At 37.4% G+C, this 18,244-nt stretch overlaps 1 protein-coding gene across 12 annotated transcripts in view; it reads right to left on the bottom strand.

The window, feature by feature from the left end:
* Window positions 1-3,301, bottom strand: part of ppp1r12a (protein phosphatase 1, regulatory subunit 12A) — a 58,389-nt gene extending 55,088 nt beyond the window's left edge. For 5 of the 12 annotated variants that reach the window (XM_052577364.1, XM_052577357.1, XM_052577358.1 and 2 more), the window contains exon 1: window positions 2,904-3,229. In XM_052577364.1, coding sequence (XP_052433324.1) covers window positions 2,904-3,140 — 237 coding nt within the window. In that variant the 5' untranslated portion in view covers window positions 3,141-3,229. Of the gene's footprint in view, window positions 1-2,903 lie in introns of all 12 variants that reach the window. The other 7 variants (XM_052577369.1, XM_052577359.1, XM_052577360.1 and 4 more) reach the window with 4 other exon arrangements.
* Between the last annotated feature and the right edge of the window lie 14,943 nt (window positions 3,302-18,244).

Raw genomic sequence — 18,244 nt, 5'->3', positions numbered from 1 at the left:
TCCTATATCTCTAAAGTAAAGCTGAGGATTTTAAGTATTAAAGTCTAAGTTTACATAAAAGGGAATTGTTCAATTAAAAGGCCTCCAGGGCACATAAAAGTGTGCATTTAAATAGGGGAATGCAAGAAAGTGTGAGCAGTCATTCTGTACTAGTGAAATTGAGCAACACCTCGCCAATCACCTTGTTAAATCCTCAGGTTTCTCTAGGACATGCAGCGGTGTAACTTGGACATCCACAACAGCTTAAAAAAATTCACTTCAGTTTGGTTTGGTTTCATAATAAAAAGAAATTGGAAAAGCAAACAGGTCACGTATGAGATCATCAAATTGTCCAATGACAGCTCATCAATGAGATATGTAATGACATAAACTCTGCCTAACACATTTATACAAAAAAAAATTCAGGCTTTTAATAACAGTCAAACAAGCTCTCCAGTATACATTTTGGATTTTGAAATATATAAATGTATAGGTATATCTTAAAGATATTTTTACTAATGTTTACATTGCATGAATACATCATATTGTTATATCATTTGATAAATGGCTGATCCATATTGTATGCATTGACAATGCACAGGCACAGATTTGTACAGGTTCAGGTCAATTTAGGCTTTAGAACGCAAATGAAACTAAATGGTGCAAAAAAGACATACATAACATTATTAACATGCCCTAGGGCAGAGCGGAAGAACAGCCAATTTAATAAACACTAAAAACAACTTGAAAAATGCAATTTACCAGGTGAACAAATGAATAATAAATAAATAGATCATACTGTATCAGTTGCATCACCAAGTTGCAGGTGAATCTGCTGCAAAAGAGACTGAACAGACGCAAAAGATTTGACGCAGCATCAATTTACAGAAAGCATCTTCTATTCTACTTGAAAAGCTAGATGTTTTTATAAGCCATACAACAAGCTACATACTATTATACTGTAAGTTGCAACCGATTCCCCTTTTTAGAACAGACATGTGATTTTTGGGGAACATGCAAATTCTCATTTCTTGATGCAATCGTCAAACCAAGCGCGATTTCAAGTCCTAGCAGAAGATGTACATAATTTACATACAAAATGCCTCCAGCACAGCAAAACCTGTGCATCTTTAATTGCGCAATCAGCATGTTTAAAAAAAAAAACAACAACAACAAAAAACATTCGCTATGAACTCGCGGCCTGCTGGTCACATGCTAAAGCTCTCTGTTCCCTCACACGTCCACATACGTAAACACACACCGCAGACCCAATCGAGAAAGAGCCTCTCCAGTCATGGTTAGGTCTCATGAGCTGCATCCAAATTCTTTCCTCCCCCTGTCTGAACACCGGCCCAAAAAAAGGCAAGTGCTTTTAAACGCATGAGCCTGCACGGACAACCTCCAGCAGTCACTTACAGCCACATCAAACCACTCAGACTCAATGACGGCCTCAGATATTATGCTTTACAATGTAAATTTGACACTTTTGCCTGATGAAAATGCATGATATGTATAGAATACACTTTTAAAAGGCCAAAAAAACAGTGTTGTGAGTGACAACCTGAACCATGTAGTTGAATTGCAATGCTTTAGCCTTAACATGTAAATAAACGTTAATTTTGTCTATGATCACCAAATTTTTTGTGTGGAAATCATACTTAAGACAATACCGACACTAACAGTTATGACCAAGCACAATAAGTATTTCATTATTATCATTGTTTCCCGAGATTCCTAGACTAATTCAATTAGTAAATTGACAGAAAGTGCCTGTGTTTGCAACAACTAATATATCTTTGCAACATAATTATTTTTGCACACACACACAAAGTTATTAATGGGAAAACTAAACTATTCTGAGGCATATTTCACGGATGTTTACGGTCAAGGCAAGGAAACTACATCTTAAAGCTAAAGTTCACTAAACGTTTATGGTCAATTGTGTCACGATATATTTAAATGCATTATGTTTTTTTTTTTACTTACTTTCTCGTGTCGATCGACAGTGTAGATGTCAAGAATGGTTTTAAGAACTGACAGCTCAAGTCGCCATTCGATTCCATTGGATAAAAAAAAAAAAAAAAAAAAAAAAGATGCACTGAAAGCGAATGGTGACCGGAGCTGTCATTCTGTCAAATATCATCTTTGAAGTTCCACACAAGTAAATAAGCCACACGGGTTCGTCACAACATGAAAGAATACATTACGACAGCGTTTTCGTTTTTTTGAACTAGTTATTCGTTACAAACAGCGCGGCTTTGACCGTTTATTCCGCTCGCTCTTCATCACATTTTACATTATTCACCTTGCCCCACAGAAAACATATTATACGGAGTCTTTTCCAATAAACGCAACATTTTCAGTCAACAATCTCCAAAGCAACATACGTGTCAGCTGGGAAGCCTCTTTCCAAACACAGCCGTGCTAGCTGGTTGCTATGCGCTTTAAACAACGTTATTTCAACGGTGACCAGCGGATCAAAACACATTCACGAGTCGGCTCCGTGAATCTACACATGACAAAACCCATGCAGATTCACCCGATCCGTTAATAAACAGATTCAACTGTTATTGTGCTGTATCTACTTGCTCTTATCTATGAGCTGAGCGGCTAACAAGCTAGCCTACAGCTAACACAAACACACCCGAGAATCAGTAAGACAGTCCGCTTCCTGTCTTCACAAACTCATTTACACACAAATGCGATTATCCCGGGATCATCGATCCAGCACAGTGCGCATAAAAAGCAAATATCAGTTTCAATCAGAGCCCGGTTGGCGCCAGCGGCGACGTGGTTCAGCAAAACGGCCCGACGAAGATGGTGAAGATGATGATGGTGCGAGTAAACACAGCCAGCCAGCCAGCACAGCGTCCGCATACACGGAACCGCGCACAACAGCCGCCACTGAGCCGCTCTGTACTCACCTGGTGCAGAGCGGTGAGTCCGTCTACATTAGCGTAGTTGATGTCCGCGCCGCGGTCGAGCATTCGCAGCACCTCCTCCGTGTCGCCGCTCGAGCAGGCGGCCAGAAACACGGCGCCTTCGTCGAACTTCACCTTCGTCTTCTTCTTCTTCAGGACGGGCGGCTCGAGATCCGTCTCCGAGCCTATCCAGCGCTTTAACTGCTCGTTCCTTTTCTGCTTGGCGTCCGCCATCTTCATCCCCTCTAGCCTGGCGCTTCTTATCTGTCTCGGATGGAAGATATACTTTATACTGCCACTATCCCAACACAGCGCGCTGGGGCGTGGGAGGGGACGACACGGGAGGGGGCGGTTAGTCTCAAAACCCGGTTTACGCCGAAGTATCGCGAGAGCGAGCGACGTCAGCCCCGGATCTGCAGCATAACGTCATCTCTATGGGGCAGTACTGTAGAGAAACAAACAAACAAAAAAAGTCAACATTCAAAGGTGTTTATGGTTGACAAAAAACACGGGACAGTAAAAGCATGATTTATTAACCCGTTTGATCCCAATTTTTTTCCCAGACCACATACAACCATCAACGTATTTTAAAATTGTTACTTTATTGTATTATATCATCACATTTTTATACAGTGCTACCAGTATTACAACATCAATATTTTAACTTGATTTTAACTTTTCATTGAGTGCAGTATTTTGTCGTTGCAACATTTTAGTGCGACCTTCACTAACAAATGCAATTGGATTTATATTGTGTAGCCTACCTTTGACTGTTATCCCACCGGTCACTGTTGTGACCATCAACATGTTTATTCATTCTGTGACCATAACATAACATAAAAATTGTCAAAAATGTAGGGAACAAAAATATAAATAGTTTGTGTACATTTATTTTAAAATCCACTGTATATTAGTAATATTTTGGGGCATTTTTGACTGATTATTAAATATTTAAAAATACATCTGAAAACAATATTCAGACATTTGGTTCCACTTTGGATTAGGGAACACTATTCACCATGAACTAGTTGCTTATTTAGTATGCATATTGGCTGTTTATGAGTACTTATAAAGAACATAATAATGCCTTTTTTATTCTGCACGAGTCATGACCATATTCTAGATCCCTTAACCAAACATAACTATTACAACTACCTTGCTTACTATATATAAGCAGCAAATTAGGAGTTTATTGAGTGAAAATAGTGAATATGTGTTCCCTAATCTTATGTGTTTCCAGAGATTTTCTTTGCTTCTGGGTTCTCATTTGGACTTTTCAGGACGGGAGTCTTACTTTAATGGATTTTAACACAATCAGAGCTTGAATCAGCTGCTGGCAAATCTGTGTGTACGTGTGTGTTGATCTTTGTAGTTGATTAGAAAATCATCTCTGGGCCAGAATTGCATGCCAAGATACACTCTCAGTGGGTGCTGGATACACGAGGAATGAAGAATCATGGGGAACCATGAGGAATCATGGCTGTGATGTCACTCATTTGAATTTAATATAAGCTATAATGTAATATCCATATATGCTCGACAAACTCAGTCAAACAGGTTCAAGTCATAGAGTGTTACTTTCAGAAGGGCTCGCGTGTTTTAGTCATTAGATCATTCCTACAGCTTATCAGTAAAGCCAAAGCAAAGTTTTCTATTACACAACAAACTCCCATCCTCATTGTTTCCAATAAACTGTCAAGCAAAAGACCAATCCAGCCAATTTTAACCACACCATGAGGGGAACTGGCCTCTGCTGTTGAGCAGGTGGAGAACTGTGATATCCATCTGTTTACCCACTCCCTCCAATCTTCTCCATCCTCACCATTCTGATCCATGAGTCGAGATTCAAGGGAATATTCTGGTTTCAAGTTCAAGTTCAACTCAATAAGCAGCATTTGTGATATAATGTTCATTACCACAAAAAGTAATTTCAATTATTATTATTATTATATATGAAAAAAAAAACTCAAGGTCACAATGGAAACATTATGCCACAAATGCTGAATTTGTACTAAGCCTGGAATATTTCTTTAAGACATCGGAGGTGTGTCTATCGCTTGATGTTTCATCTTATTTTGAATGCTAGTTTCTTCATAACCATGAAAGCTCTGACATTTGTAAACCATTGCTCATGTTTACTGTCATGTGACACATGTGATATCTCCTGAAACACTGCATTTACGTAAATGGCCTATTAATCAGCAGTATCTGGGAGTAGGCCTGATTGTAACTAACAGTACAAACACTGTCCGCGCACTGGATTTGATTGTTTACTGGTGTGTTGACTCCCAAAATGAGTCAAACTAAGCCATTTCAGTAAAACACTATAATGCAAACATCTCCTACGGTACTCATTCTTTTTCATCAATGAATTTCCATGACTTAAAAGCACATTTTCATGCCCAGACAATTAATCTTTCATGCTGAAAATGACACTGCTGTGGTTTTGTCAGATGTGTGATTATGTGATTTCATTGCTTGATAGGAACAAATGTTTAAAAAAGTGTGATGAAAATGAGAATCCTGAAAATGTGAAACCAGAAAAGGGGCAGGGATCAGCGACACATCATAATAATGTGTCAGGTGAAATATTGTAAATAACATATTTTTCCATATATTTTTTTTCACCCTTTTTCCAGTTCAGTGCAATGTAACACACAGGTAAAAAATTTTGGTAGCACTTTATTTTACAGTCCTGTTCCCCATGTATATACTATGTACTTATTATAGATATTACAATAACTATGTAATAACTAGGTACTAACCCTGAACCTACCCCTAAACCTAACCCTACCCCATGTAGTTACCTTGTATTACCAGATATTTCTTAGATAAATAAAAAACTATAAGTTCATGTAAATACACGTACTGTAAAATAAAATGTAACCAAAATATTTTAGGATAGATGACAACAGATCAAAATGCTAAATCTATGAAAATCTAAATAACATGAAATATTTGTATTAACTTCTTTAATTTGGTTAATTTTATAAACTCTGGAAATCAAAATATTACAATTTGCAGATATTTCCAGGTTTCTCATCTCCACACAAGGTGTATAACAAGAGGTGTAAAAACGTATATTTCTATAAAACGTACATATACTTTGTAATTATATTCGTCTTTTACATACTCTGCTATTTAAAATCTGAGGTTGTTAAAATAAACAGTAAAAAAAAAAAAACAGTAATACTGTGAAATATTAACAATTCAAAACAGCTGTTGCAGCAGCCATAATTCTTCAGTGTCAATACTAATATGCTGATTTGGTGCTCAAGTGACATTTCTTATTTTTATCAATATTGAAAACTCTTATGTCAACCAATATTTTTTTTTTTTGTGGAAACCATGATACAGAAAGTTCAAAAGTACAGCATTTGTTCCTTGATTAACAAAAGTGTAAAAAAAAAAAAAAAAACACTGACTCCAAACTTTTGTACAGTAGTGCACATACAGTATATTTATGTATTGCCTTAGTTCTAGTAATAGAGTCATGGATATAGGTTTGGCTGAATGGAAATCTCTCTCTATAATTCTTACTCTGTATTCCCATTGTTGTGTTGATCTTTCTTGTAACACAGTTTTAAAAACCTGGCCGCATTGGAAAGACAGACTCATCACTCTTTGTTTAGCAGGCAGCTGTGTTCTCCACTCACCTCTCTGTCACTTAGATAAGACTCTGTAACGGTTTCTGTTGAGGGTAAACATTGTTCAATGGTGTATTTGGAGAGTTATGGAGTTTCCTCAAAACCTTCCCCTACTGATTGACTGTAAAACCTAATACAATGTACTTCAGTGTAGCAGAGGTTTGTTAGGTTGTGGGATCCACATGGCCATGTATCTAGGCTTTTACGAATGGTGCTGGCTAAAGCAAATATCAGAATTATTATTTATAATATATTTTTTATACTATAACTTCTAGTAACCCTATTACACTTCAACATATAACTTACCACACACCGTTTGTGCAAAACACTCAAATGCAACATCAAATTATGCGGTTTTGTGCTATAAGGCAATTGGACAGATGCTAAAAAAAGCGAAAACATCAGCTTCCCCTGAAGAGAGGACTGCAGGGACCAGATTATCAAAGAAACCAGGGCTCTATTTCAACCTTGGCTGACTTAAGCTGGTCCTTTGCCGGTTTATGCTGGTTTAAGATGGTCCTTTGCTGGTTTAAGCTGGTCCTTTGCTGGTTTATGCTGGTCCTTTGCTGGTTTATGCTGGTCCTTTGCTGGTTTATGCTGGTCCTTTGCTGGTTTAAGCTGCTCCTTTGCTGGTTTATGCTGATCCTTAGCTGATTTAAGATGCTCCTTTGCCGGTTTATGCTGGTTAAGATGGTCCTTTGCTGGTTTAAGCTGGTCCTTTGCTGGTTTATGCTGGTCCTTTGCTGGTTTAAGCTGCTCCTTTGCTGATTTAAGATGCTCCTTTGCCGGTTTATGCTGGTTTAAGATGCTCCTTTGCCGGTTTATGCTGGTTTAAGATGGTCCTTTGCTGGTTTAAGCTGGTCCTTTGCTGGTTTATGCTGGTCCTTTGCTGGTTTATGCTGATCCTTAGCTGATTTAAGATGCTCCTTTGCCGGTTTATGCTGGTTTAAGATGGTCCTTTGCTGGTTTAAGCTGCTCCTTTGCTGGTTTATGCTGATCCTTAGCTGATTTAAGATGCTCCTTTGCCGGTTTATGCTGGTTTAAGATGGTCCTTTGCTGGTTTATGCTGGTCCTTTTCTGGTTTATGCTGGTCCTTTGCCGGTTTATGCTGGTCCTTTTCTGGTTTATGCTGGTCCTTTGCCGGTTTATGCTGGTCCTTTTCTGGTTTATGCTGGTCCTTTGCTGGTTTAAGCTGGTCCTTTGCTGGTTTAAGCTGGTCATGTGCTGGCAACGAACCAGCATAACAGGCAAAATGACCAGCATAAACCAGCAAAGGACCATCTTAAACCAGCATCCCAGCATCAAATTTTTTTCATGCTACATGTGACATAATCACACTCCCAGCTGGTCTGAAGCGTTTCACTATCACTATCACTCTGATGGAAATAACCTGACCTTCGATCTTATCAGAGATGTAAGAGTAATGGCATTATATACAAAGATGCCAACGACTCATTTTAACCTTCCAATCAAATATCAATGAGGTGCCTATGATGCCATTTATGAAAGCAACTACATGTATCATTTGATTAAAAAGGTTTCTTAACTATTCCATTTCCAATCAACTCAAACATTTGTGGCTCTTCTAAAAGAAGAAGCTGCCACATAATGTGCAAAGTTCACTTCTGATGTAATACTGAATTGTGGTTGCATACAGTTCAAACAGTTCCTCCAGCTAAAGCGGTTTCATATACTGTTAAAATGTCTTAGGCAAGTCTGTTAGTCATGCACAGTCAGTGTATAGACATGGAAAGCCACATAAATCAGCTGACAATTGTATTCATATATACTTATAGTCTTTGTACAGTTACTGAAAGTTCTGCTTCTCATCCTAAACTGGAAATGTCACATGCTACGACATCACAGCTGTGAGTTCAGCTGTCCGTTTGTTTGTGTGCATTTTTGGCTCAAGTTCCGTCACTTCGATTCAGCCTGGGTTGTGTTCTCATATTTTACTGTTAGACTGGGATATGTTTCTGAGTTAAATATATCCCACTGTTGCCATGTTCTGAGAACGCTGCCACTTAAAGAACTGCGAGATTAGCTAAATAATAGCTAAATTTTGTGTCTGTTGTCTTTAGTGTAGTAATGTAAGACACTTTAAAACCATGCAGCTCACTATTGGTCAACAGGCAAAATCACATGATGAATTTAAGCTTGTGTGAGGAAATCTTTTACCCATCTTTCATCATTGCATGGAATTCTATTAAAATGACTGGAATTTGTGTGTGAAAATACCTTTAGGGTTTGGAAAAAAATTGTGTTAAGACCTATTCACACCAACATGAATGTTGAAAATTTGATCAGATTTTAGCATGCAACTTGATAAAATGATGGTAAGCACATACTGCAGAGGTTTACATCAGCGTTTTGCTTGAAGATGAAGTGTTGCTGAAGATCGCCAGCCAGACGTGCCATGTATGCTATTCAGCTAATCTGTATGGAGCCATCAGTGCTAACTGCTATCTCACTGGCTAGGCCTTTTCCAAAATGACCTCAGAGGCCAAGGGAACGCTAGAGCATGAGTGTATAAGTGTTCAAGCATTGATCCCTACTCAGACAACAGCTGAATCTTAACCTAAACCAGAAATAGGGTCCCTTTCTTCACTTAACATCATTTAAAGCTACAGTACAATTAATGACAGTCTCTAAAGACTAAATAAACACTGCCACCCAAATAGTCTTTACTTGGCTTGTATCGTTCCATGTGTACTTTGAATGAAGATGCGAGATAGTCATCCTTCTGAAGAAGCATCTAAACTGTTAAGCCGCACAGCCTTTCAAACTAAGAATACTCCATTTGATGTGTAAATGTACACAGGCATCGACATATGTGAATTACGAAAACTTATCCATACAAATTTGTTTGTCTGTCGCGAGGATTTCTAACATCTTTATACAATATATTCATGTAGGCATCTGTTGCCACTGTAACATGCACGTTTCAGTCTCTTCCATTTATGCAGGTTTTGTTCAACTACCTTGTGAATCCACGCCCCTGGGCCACTGTTGCAATCTTGTGGACAAACTAATTACTGCAAAAATAAATTCATGTGCATGAGCGACTTCCCCAAAAGTATACTTAATTTTTTTACGCAGAGGTGAGAGTCTGCATACAGTGCACATGTCAAAAATGTCACCAGAATAGTACGCACGCTGCCCGATTTTTGTAACCATGCTTTGTACGTCTTAGGTCGCACATGCGCAATGAATTTTTTTCTCAATTTGTTGTTCCACAAGGTATCAACACTGACCCACATTGTTGTTTCAAAGTAGAAAAAAATTAATCAGATGAAACAACAACAACAAAATACCGCAGACTGCAACAACAACAGAAGCCCGCATTCACAATCACTTGTGTGAGGAGGTTATGAGGTAGCCACAACTTTCGTATAAAGAGTACAAAGACAATTTTATCAGCCATTTTAGAGTATCCTTTTATGGTGGCACACCTGTGCAATAATCATGCTGTCTAATCAGCATCTTGATATGCCACACCTATGAGGTGGATGGATTATCTCGGCAAAGGAGAAGTGCTCACTAACACAGATTTAGACAGATTTGTGACCAAAATTTGATAGGCCTTTTGTGTACATGGAAAAAGTCTCAAAAGATTTTTGAGTTCAGCTCATGAAAAATGGGGGCTAAAACAAAAGTGTTGCATTTATCATTTTGTTCAGTTTATAAATGTAGTTATAACAGTAAATATATTATCGTCTATAATGGTGCAATACAGTTTAGCTATCTGACACTTTAAAAAAGCTCTGTACAGTCAGGTGAATTCTGATTGGCTGTCAATATCTTCATCATTTGTCAACTGAAAAAAAAATACATAACATTCTGAATGTGATTCCAACAATATCATTCCGTAATGTGCCTTAATCATTCTTGGTGTGAACATCCCTTTAGCATTATCAGTAAAAGTAACAAACATCAGTAGGAAGAGGGCTATAGAGTTACCTTCAGGCATCTAGCTAGCAAGCTAAAAATGTTTTGTCAGTTTAACTAACATTTAAGGGATAGTTTACCTAAAAATTAAAATTCTGTCATCATTCACCCACCCTCATGCTGTTCCGAAGCCACTGTATATGGAATATGAGCCATTTTCCAAATATCTTCTCAGAAGTTCCACAGAACACAAATACATGAGGTTTCAACAACATGAAGGTGAGTAAATGATGACAGAATGTTCATTTTTGAATTACATAATGTATGCTGACACATTTCTGAACACAGGGTGATTGAAATTATTTCCATTCATACTTGTATAAAGTACACTTCATACCGAACTCAGCATGCACTTTTTCTCAAGGTGGCAGACATTGAAGTGACAGCCTACTGCAGACATGGATAGAATAACCTCGTTTCATTGAGATGTGAGCTAATTATAGTGTATATCCAGAGGAGAACGGACAGCAGTAGCAGGCTCGCACTGCAAGGCCAAATGAGTCTCTTTTTCAGCTACAGAATTATGTTTCTTGCTAAGCACTTATGCCCACTCATTACCATGGTTACCGTTGCTTGCACAAACTCCTCAAGAGTGCAGTGAGCAGAATGTGAACCAGCTACATCCATCATCCTTTCCATTAGCAATCACTGGTGTATTCACGCGAACGGGTGCAGGCAAAGACAACAGCAATTTGTGAAGTCTAATGAGCTTCTGCTTAAGAGCGCCTCAGACATAAACAATAGCAGTTTTGCACATTAGTGTATACCTGTGTTATCGGCTTGGGATGATAAGTGGCACCAGCAGAGTGTGTTTTGAGTCTTTCTTGCTGAAGAGCTCTTGAGCTCCTCTGATTGCTGCTACTTATCTCAAGGGAAGAGAGATGGCCATTTGGATGGATTTTTGGTAAAAAACTCTTTCCAGTTTCAATTAGTGTTGTCTCAAGGGGTCAGTCTGTATTTCAGTACAACTTTTTCGGAAAGCTCATATGTTGCTCATCAGAAAATATACAATGCAACAATGAAACTGTCATCTGTCGTCAGGTCTCTCCGAGGAGCGAAGAGTCAGAGGTCAGGAAACTGATGCATTCTCCTTCCTACACCCAGGTGTCATTCTCTGAAACAGATCACTGGTGCCAACAGTTAAACAGCTCACAGTTACCTGCTATAGAACCAGGTAACCTTATAGCATATTACAAAAATAAAACAAATAGTTTTTAATTATTACTTCACAAGCAGAACTCAAAGCAGAGTATTTGAACGTACATAGAGCTTTGAGTGGTTCAAAAATTAATGCACTAACCTGCAAACTTAAGGTTTGGAATATGCATCAGACGGTCATTGAGCAGACAGTGGGTAGTCTGTAGGCGTGCTGTCTGAGCCTGAGATTCTCTGTGGTTAGGTTAGTAGGTTAGTTATTTTACCCACTACTGAATGATTAGATTACAGTAACATGTTTCCAGTTTTAAACAGGAAACGTTTGCATGACTTGGTAACAGCGCTAGCCTCCTACTCTAACTGCAGGTTTAAATAGAATAGAGCCTTCCCTTATTTTACGCCAGAGCTCCTGTCGTTCTTATTCTAGAGCTGACATTCACTCACACTTGGACCAAGCTTACCAATGAACTGTTCATTCATTGGATAATGTGGTAAAGTAAAGAGGAACAGTAAGACAATTGAATGTACTGTGCTAGTCCAATGTGCATGCTGAAGGCATGCTAAATGGATGAGATGGAACATCAACAACAAACTACTGACGTGCATCATAAAGAGACAGCCATGTTGAAATGAGCTTATGTGAGATGGTTAAGAAATACTCACAACTAATTAAAAAGTGTATGAAGACATTTTTATCCGTCATACCTTCTGGAAAGAAATAACACAGACATTGGACAGAGATGAAACTTAGTGTTCAAATGGAGTACACTTTGAAAGGCTATGCATTTGGCAGTAAAGCCGAGCTTCGGCATAGCTGAAGTATTCTCTGGGCTTCAGAGTTAGGGATTTTTCGAAACCCCTAGGAAGTACAAAAATTTGACACATGACACATTCCGCACCATGTGCTCTGAAAATACAGTTAATGTTATCAGAAAACTGGTGGACGCTAAAGAAGATGAAAAAAAATCAGTGAAGACACCATATCTGGAAACCACCATATCATATAGACTTTTTTCACTTGGGCCAATAACAGGTCTGAATATTCCCAAGACAAACCCACTAAACCCACTCTGACTCAGTGATTTTAGTTGCCGAGATCAAACTGAGAGGCACAGTAAGGGTGCATAAGGACATTTTTAGGACAGAGTTTAAAAATAGAGTCACTTGCATAAACTGGGTCAAGGTTGGCTGTGGTTGAAATTGCACAGAGAGTCTCATAAGTTGAATCACAACTCGAAAATTAAATATAAATAATTTGAATTCCCTTATATATATATACTTAAGTTATATAGGCTATATTTAAAAGCTGTATTTGTGAAATAGCAAAATTCTCATTGCACAGAAGTTTTGACTTCAGCATGGACAGACATATAACTTGTTGTTAGGTCACAGAGCAAGGTCATTCAGGCCAATAACAGCGGGCAGAGAGTTCACGGCTTGTGTATCTGCTGCAGACTGACGCCTCTCAGTTCTGCAGTGGAATCTATCAGTGGCCTGTGACAAGTTCTGATCTGCTCCTGACTGCACTATTGTGTGTATGTGTGTGTGAAATGCCACTTGCAGAACCAGTCATTGTGCTACTCCTCGAACTCCCTCGGGCACTTCCACTGTCAGCACGTCGTAAATCAGAAGTGCTAACAAATGCACACCTACAGATGCATATGCCAAACAAAATATACAAACACATACATCACCTTATACCACACCACATAAATCGAAGAATAAAAAGCAAACATATAATTATACACTTCATATACTCCAACAGCAAAACAGAAATAGCATACACATACATACCACAGATAACTGTAGTACTCACATAGTGCACAAGAAATTTAAACACCAGCTTCACCTTGAAGAGGTTTAACAAACGTATTACAAACAATACCATTTTTTCACAAGAAGAGAGTTAATTCACTTTATGAATAAATATGTTAACGTGTTAATTTTCTTATAAATCAATACAATTTTTGATTTAGTAATTTTATGAATTAGATGTACATTTTCACATTTGTTCAACTGAATGCATCCTTGTTGAATAAAGATTTCTGTCATGACTAAACTGACATATTATGACATTTAGATTTAGTATTTCTTTTTTTTTCTTTTTTTGTATTATGCAATACAGATTTAGTATTTTACATGAATGCCAATGTAATAAAGAAATAAAAATAAATACAAAATATATTAGATGTATTTTACATATCAAATAGCAGTTGGGACAGCAATTTTGTGCCATAAGCTTTCCTAAGATGGGGATGGGTTTGTTTGGGATGACTCAATAAGGCTCCTCTCTTTGGACATTATGTTCTGATCCCAAATAAACAAAACAGTCAAATCATACAACAACAAGTCATTCATAAAGCACCATAAGTAATAATACTATTCTCACAAAATTAGCACGTTTACCACAAACTAATACTAGTTTTTATAACTCAAACTAATATCTTTTCCATGTTACAACCAGAAGAAAATGAAAACTGTACATGTGAGAAACCCTCATAATGGTGATTTTTTTTTAAATCACTAATAAACACAAACAAAACATGACATGAGAAGCTAGCCCAAAGAGCAGCCCAAGATAAACATTCGGATATATTTTGAGAGGTGCTATGACATCATAAAGACAACCTCCAGCAGCGGGTAGCGCCTAAAAATAGCAGAAACGTCAGCGCCCTGGTACATATATGTCCATGAGCGAAGTCCTGCATTCCAGAGATAACAGCAGATGGCTTGCAGATTCTGAACTCTTCACTGGAAACAATAACAGTCTTCGCACACACTTCAGACAAGAGCATCGTAAGGCCCAAGGTGCAGTTGCTCCCAGACACAGAAACACACACATAATACGTCCTCCAGACTGAAGGGGGACATTCTCACATTCAGCTCAAACGTCCTGGTGGGAAAAGTGTGTGAGAAATCTTGAAAGCACTAGCTTAGTTAGCAACTATAGTCTGAATTCTCATTGTGTTCATCCTTATTACACTCTCAAAATAAAAAATGCTTCAAAAGCTTCTTCAAGCCATGCCATAGAAGAACCAATTTTGGTTCCACAAAGAACCATTCAGTCAAATGTTCTTTCAAGAACCACCTCTTACTTCGCCACAAAGACCATTTTGTGAAACAGGAAAGTTCTTTAGATGCTTATTTATGGAACCATTTAGACAAAAAGGTTCTTATTTGGAAGCCTGAAGCACCTTTATTTTTAAGAATGTATGCACAGACCCTTTTATGGTGGCTAAAAGTGTTGGCCACAGTTGAAGACTCCATTTTCTTCTGTTGACATATAAACTTGAAACAGGAAGTCGAGGGGGACATTGAAGGACTTTTCTTTTTTTATAGAGCCAATAGCTGTTGTCAAAGCCTTGAACTATGATGTACTACTAATGCTACATAGTTGGAGGCAAGAAATAGGCCATGAGTCCTGAAGGTCCTTAAAACCTGGAAATTGGAGTTAGCATTTGTTTTTTTGTTTGTTTTTTGGCTCCATTGTTCCGGAATAAACAATCTTGGGACTTTGTACTAAAAGCCACCAAACTTAATTTTGAGGGTCTTTAATGTAACCACAAAACCGTTGAACATGGCTAACTTGGTTTGTGTGCTGTGCTTGCACTGAAATACAACACATCTAGTATAGTATAGTATATTATAGTATAGTATAGTAAAATGGGTTGTGAATGCTGTTTTTATGGTGGCTTTAAGTTTAGCCAGCAATCAATGTTAGCATAGCACAACCACTCAAACTTGTTCGCTGAGGCTAACAATTCTATAGTCCAGATTTATGCCAAATTATCCTGACATTATCAAGCAATCCACAGTCAAAGTTACAAAACACATAACATGCGGAAAATCAGTTTGTGGTTTTTATTAATTCATTATTTGTTTCTTAAAACAATTACTTTTGCATTTACATTTTTATATTTACTTATTTTCTCATAATTGACTTTTCAGAGCTGTGATATATCTGTTCTAAAGATATGTGCTCTTCTTGACTGTGCTCTTCTGTTCTTATGCAATGAGGGGGAAGTCATTTCACTTCCCTAATATAAAAGTGCACCTGCTGACCCTGTCCAGTGGTGCTGTGATCTGCTTGAGCTGCAGTGGCTTATGGTTTTATTAATGACATGCTCTTCCCGAGCTCAATCCAAAACTGCAAATGAGCCAGAACCACTGTGTGAGTCACTCTGAGAAACATGAATTATTCACCACAAAACTTAGAGGCATAGTTCGCAAAACTTTTGCATCCTTTTGAAAGACGGTGTAAATGATTCATTCACAAATCAAGCTTCAGTTTAACTCACTGGTTAACGGCACACTTAAAGTGAAGATTATCGGAGAATTATGACTTACATTTCAGTCTGTGCATTTCACAAAGATATCAAATGGCTTCAGAAGACTTGGAGTATATAGAACAGGAGTCAAATGGGCCAATTTTACAATACATGGTTACAATCTGGATCAGCATTATTACAAAAAAAAAAAAACATTTCTCAAATAGATATATCGGTTATGTCTTTCTCCCACTTCAGCTAATGGAGCTCTACGGTTCTTTTGTGACCATGACCATCTGCGTATATGTGTGTGTTAACACACCTCCTCTCCCGTAAGTCATCATATTATGAGTTTCTCTGATGTGCATGATGAGATTCCCAAAGCTAACTGGGCCTCTCAAATCTACAAAAGAGGGAGAGAGCGAGAAAGAGGAACTGAAAAAAGACAGTCGACATCATCCATCCTGGCCTTTTAAGGAGAGCTCCTGCGGAGTCTATGAGGAGATGGCCCAGTTTCACACAAGCTCACTATAATTACTGATAAAGGGGTATGCTGTGTAAAACAAGCAGAACAAAAAAGTGCATTTTAAATGGATAGAATACAGTCAAAATGTATTTACACAACACGCTAAATTCTACATGTTTCTGTCCAGTTGGATGATTTTAGAGGAATAGTTCATATAAAAATCAATCATGTGTCATCATTTATTAAAAAATTTCTTCCATGTAATAAAATAAGTTATAAAGGTTTGAATACGGACGGACATGACATGCAGGAAAAAAATAGTAGGCTAAATCGTGTGCACGATTTACTAATTCGTTCCCTCAATGTACTAAAACGTGCACGCGATTACTATTGCATTCCCTCGATTTACTATTATGTTCACTTGATTTATAAATAATGCGCATGATTTACTAATTTGTTCCCTCGATTTGCTAAATCGTGCGCACAATTTAACAAATTGAGGAAACGCAATAGTAAATCGAGGGAACCCAATAGTAATCGTGTACACGTTTTAGTACATTGAGGGAATTAATTAGTAAATCGTGTGCACAATTTATTGTAGAATTAACATCATTAAAGTAAATAATTTTATTTGCACTTTTCCCTTTTTTCAATTCATTTGTTATTTATGTATTCAGTTAAATCAAATTGATTGTGCCATAATTTACAACTGTAAAAACATTAAAAAAATGTAACTGTAAATTTTTGTAAAATGTAAATGTCTATGGGGAGTATTTCTTTTCTATTCTATTATGCATTCAGTCCTTGCACACAAAAACTTGGCATAACATGGTGTTTCCTCATAAGCTGTAACAGTAGGTTGGTTTTTGTGAATTTGAAGAGGGTCATATGAATCATAACGTTTCCACAGGCCACTGTACTGCTGCCATTAGATAAAACAGCACAGAAATGACTAAACTGAGAAACCAGGTTAGGTAATATTAGGGACAATTTTCTCATCATACTTTCAGAAAGTAAGCAAGCTTGTTAATAAATCACATGACTGTATATACCCCACTGGAATACTTGATTCTGGTTCTGTCAAAAATAATGCCCTTTTTACATAGTAAGGATGCTTTCACAATTGGTACGACCCCAAATGAGTGCTAGTGTGAAATCACCCTAAATGGGATGTTAAGTACTTGAATACATATATATATATATATATATATATATATATATATATATATATATATATATATATATATATATATATATAGGTTTTAGTGAAAACTTTTCTTCATGCCACTGCACATCTTCCACATGATTCTTGGTCAAGCAAGATGAACTCAATAACCTAGTGTTAGGGGACAGCTGCTTCTGCAGGCAGCGACTTGTCGAGTGCAAACATAAAATAACTAAATTAACAAAGGATGAGCTAAATCTGGCTCATTCTGAGAAGCCCGTCTGAAACTCGACACAAGCATAGCGCAATATAAACTGCTGTTCCATGTTGGACAAGGATTATTTCGTGTTAACTCTGATCCCTATTTGAAAAATCCTAAATCAAAGGCACTTTTAGATTGTTTGTTTTATATTTAGCTCTTACAAAACTACAGTGCATTCTATTAGATTACAAGCATCTTTTTAATTACAAATTATTTAAAAAGTGACAAACAAGAGCTGTTCATTCACTCACTTGTGTAAAAAGCAAACCTGTTAGTATAGTGCTCATACCTAAGTGTTAGGGATTTAAACAAACCACTTAAAAATAAGTAGTAACGTTGGCATGAAATTCACCCTTCCAATTAATGTTATATGTTGTTGATTTTTATTGTGAAGGATTCGTCTATTGATGCATTTCATTAAGTAGAAAAAAAA

The sequence above is a fragment of the Carassius gibelio genome, chromosome A4, assembly GCF_023724105.1.
Source record: "Carassius gibelio isolate Cgi1373 ecotype wild population from Czech Republic chromosome A4, carGib1.2-hapl.c, whole genome shotgun sequence".
Taxonomy (NCBI): domain Eukaryota; kingdom Metazoa; phylum Chordata; class Actinopteri; order Cypriniformes; family Cyprinidae; genus Carassius; species Carassius gibelio.
This window is presented reverse-complemented; position numbering and strand designations above follow the sequence as displayed.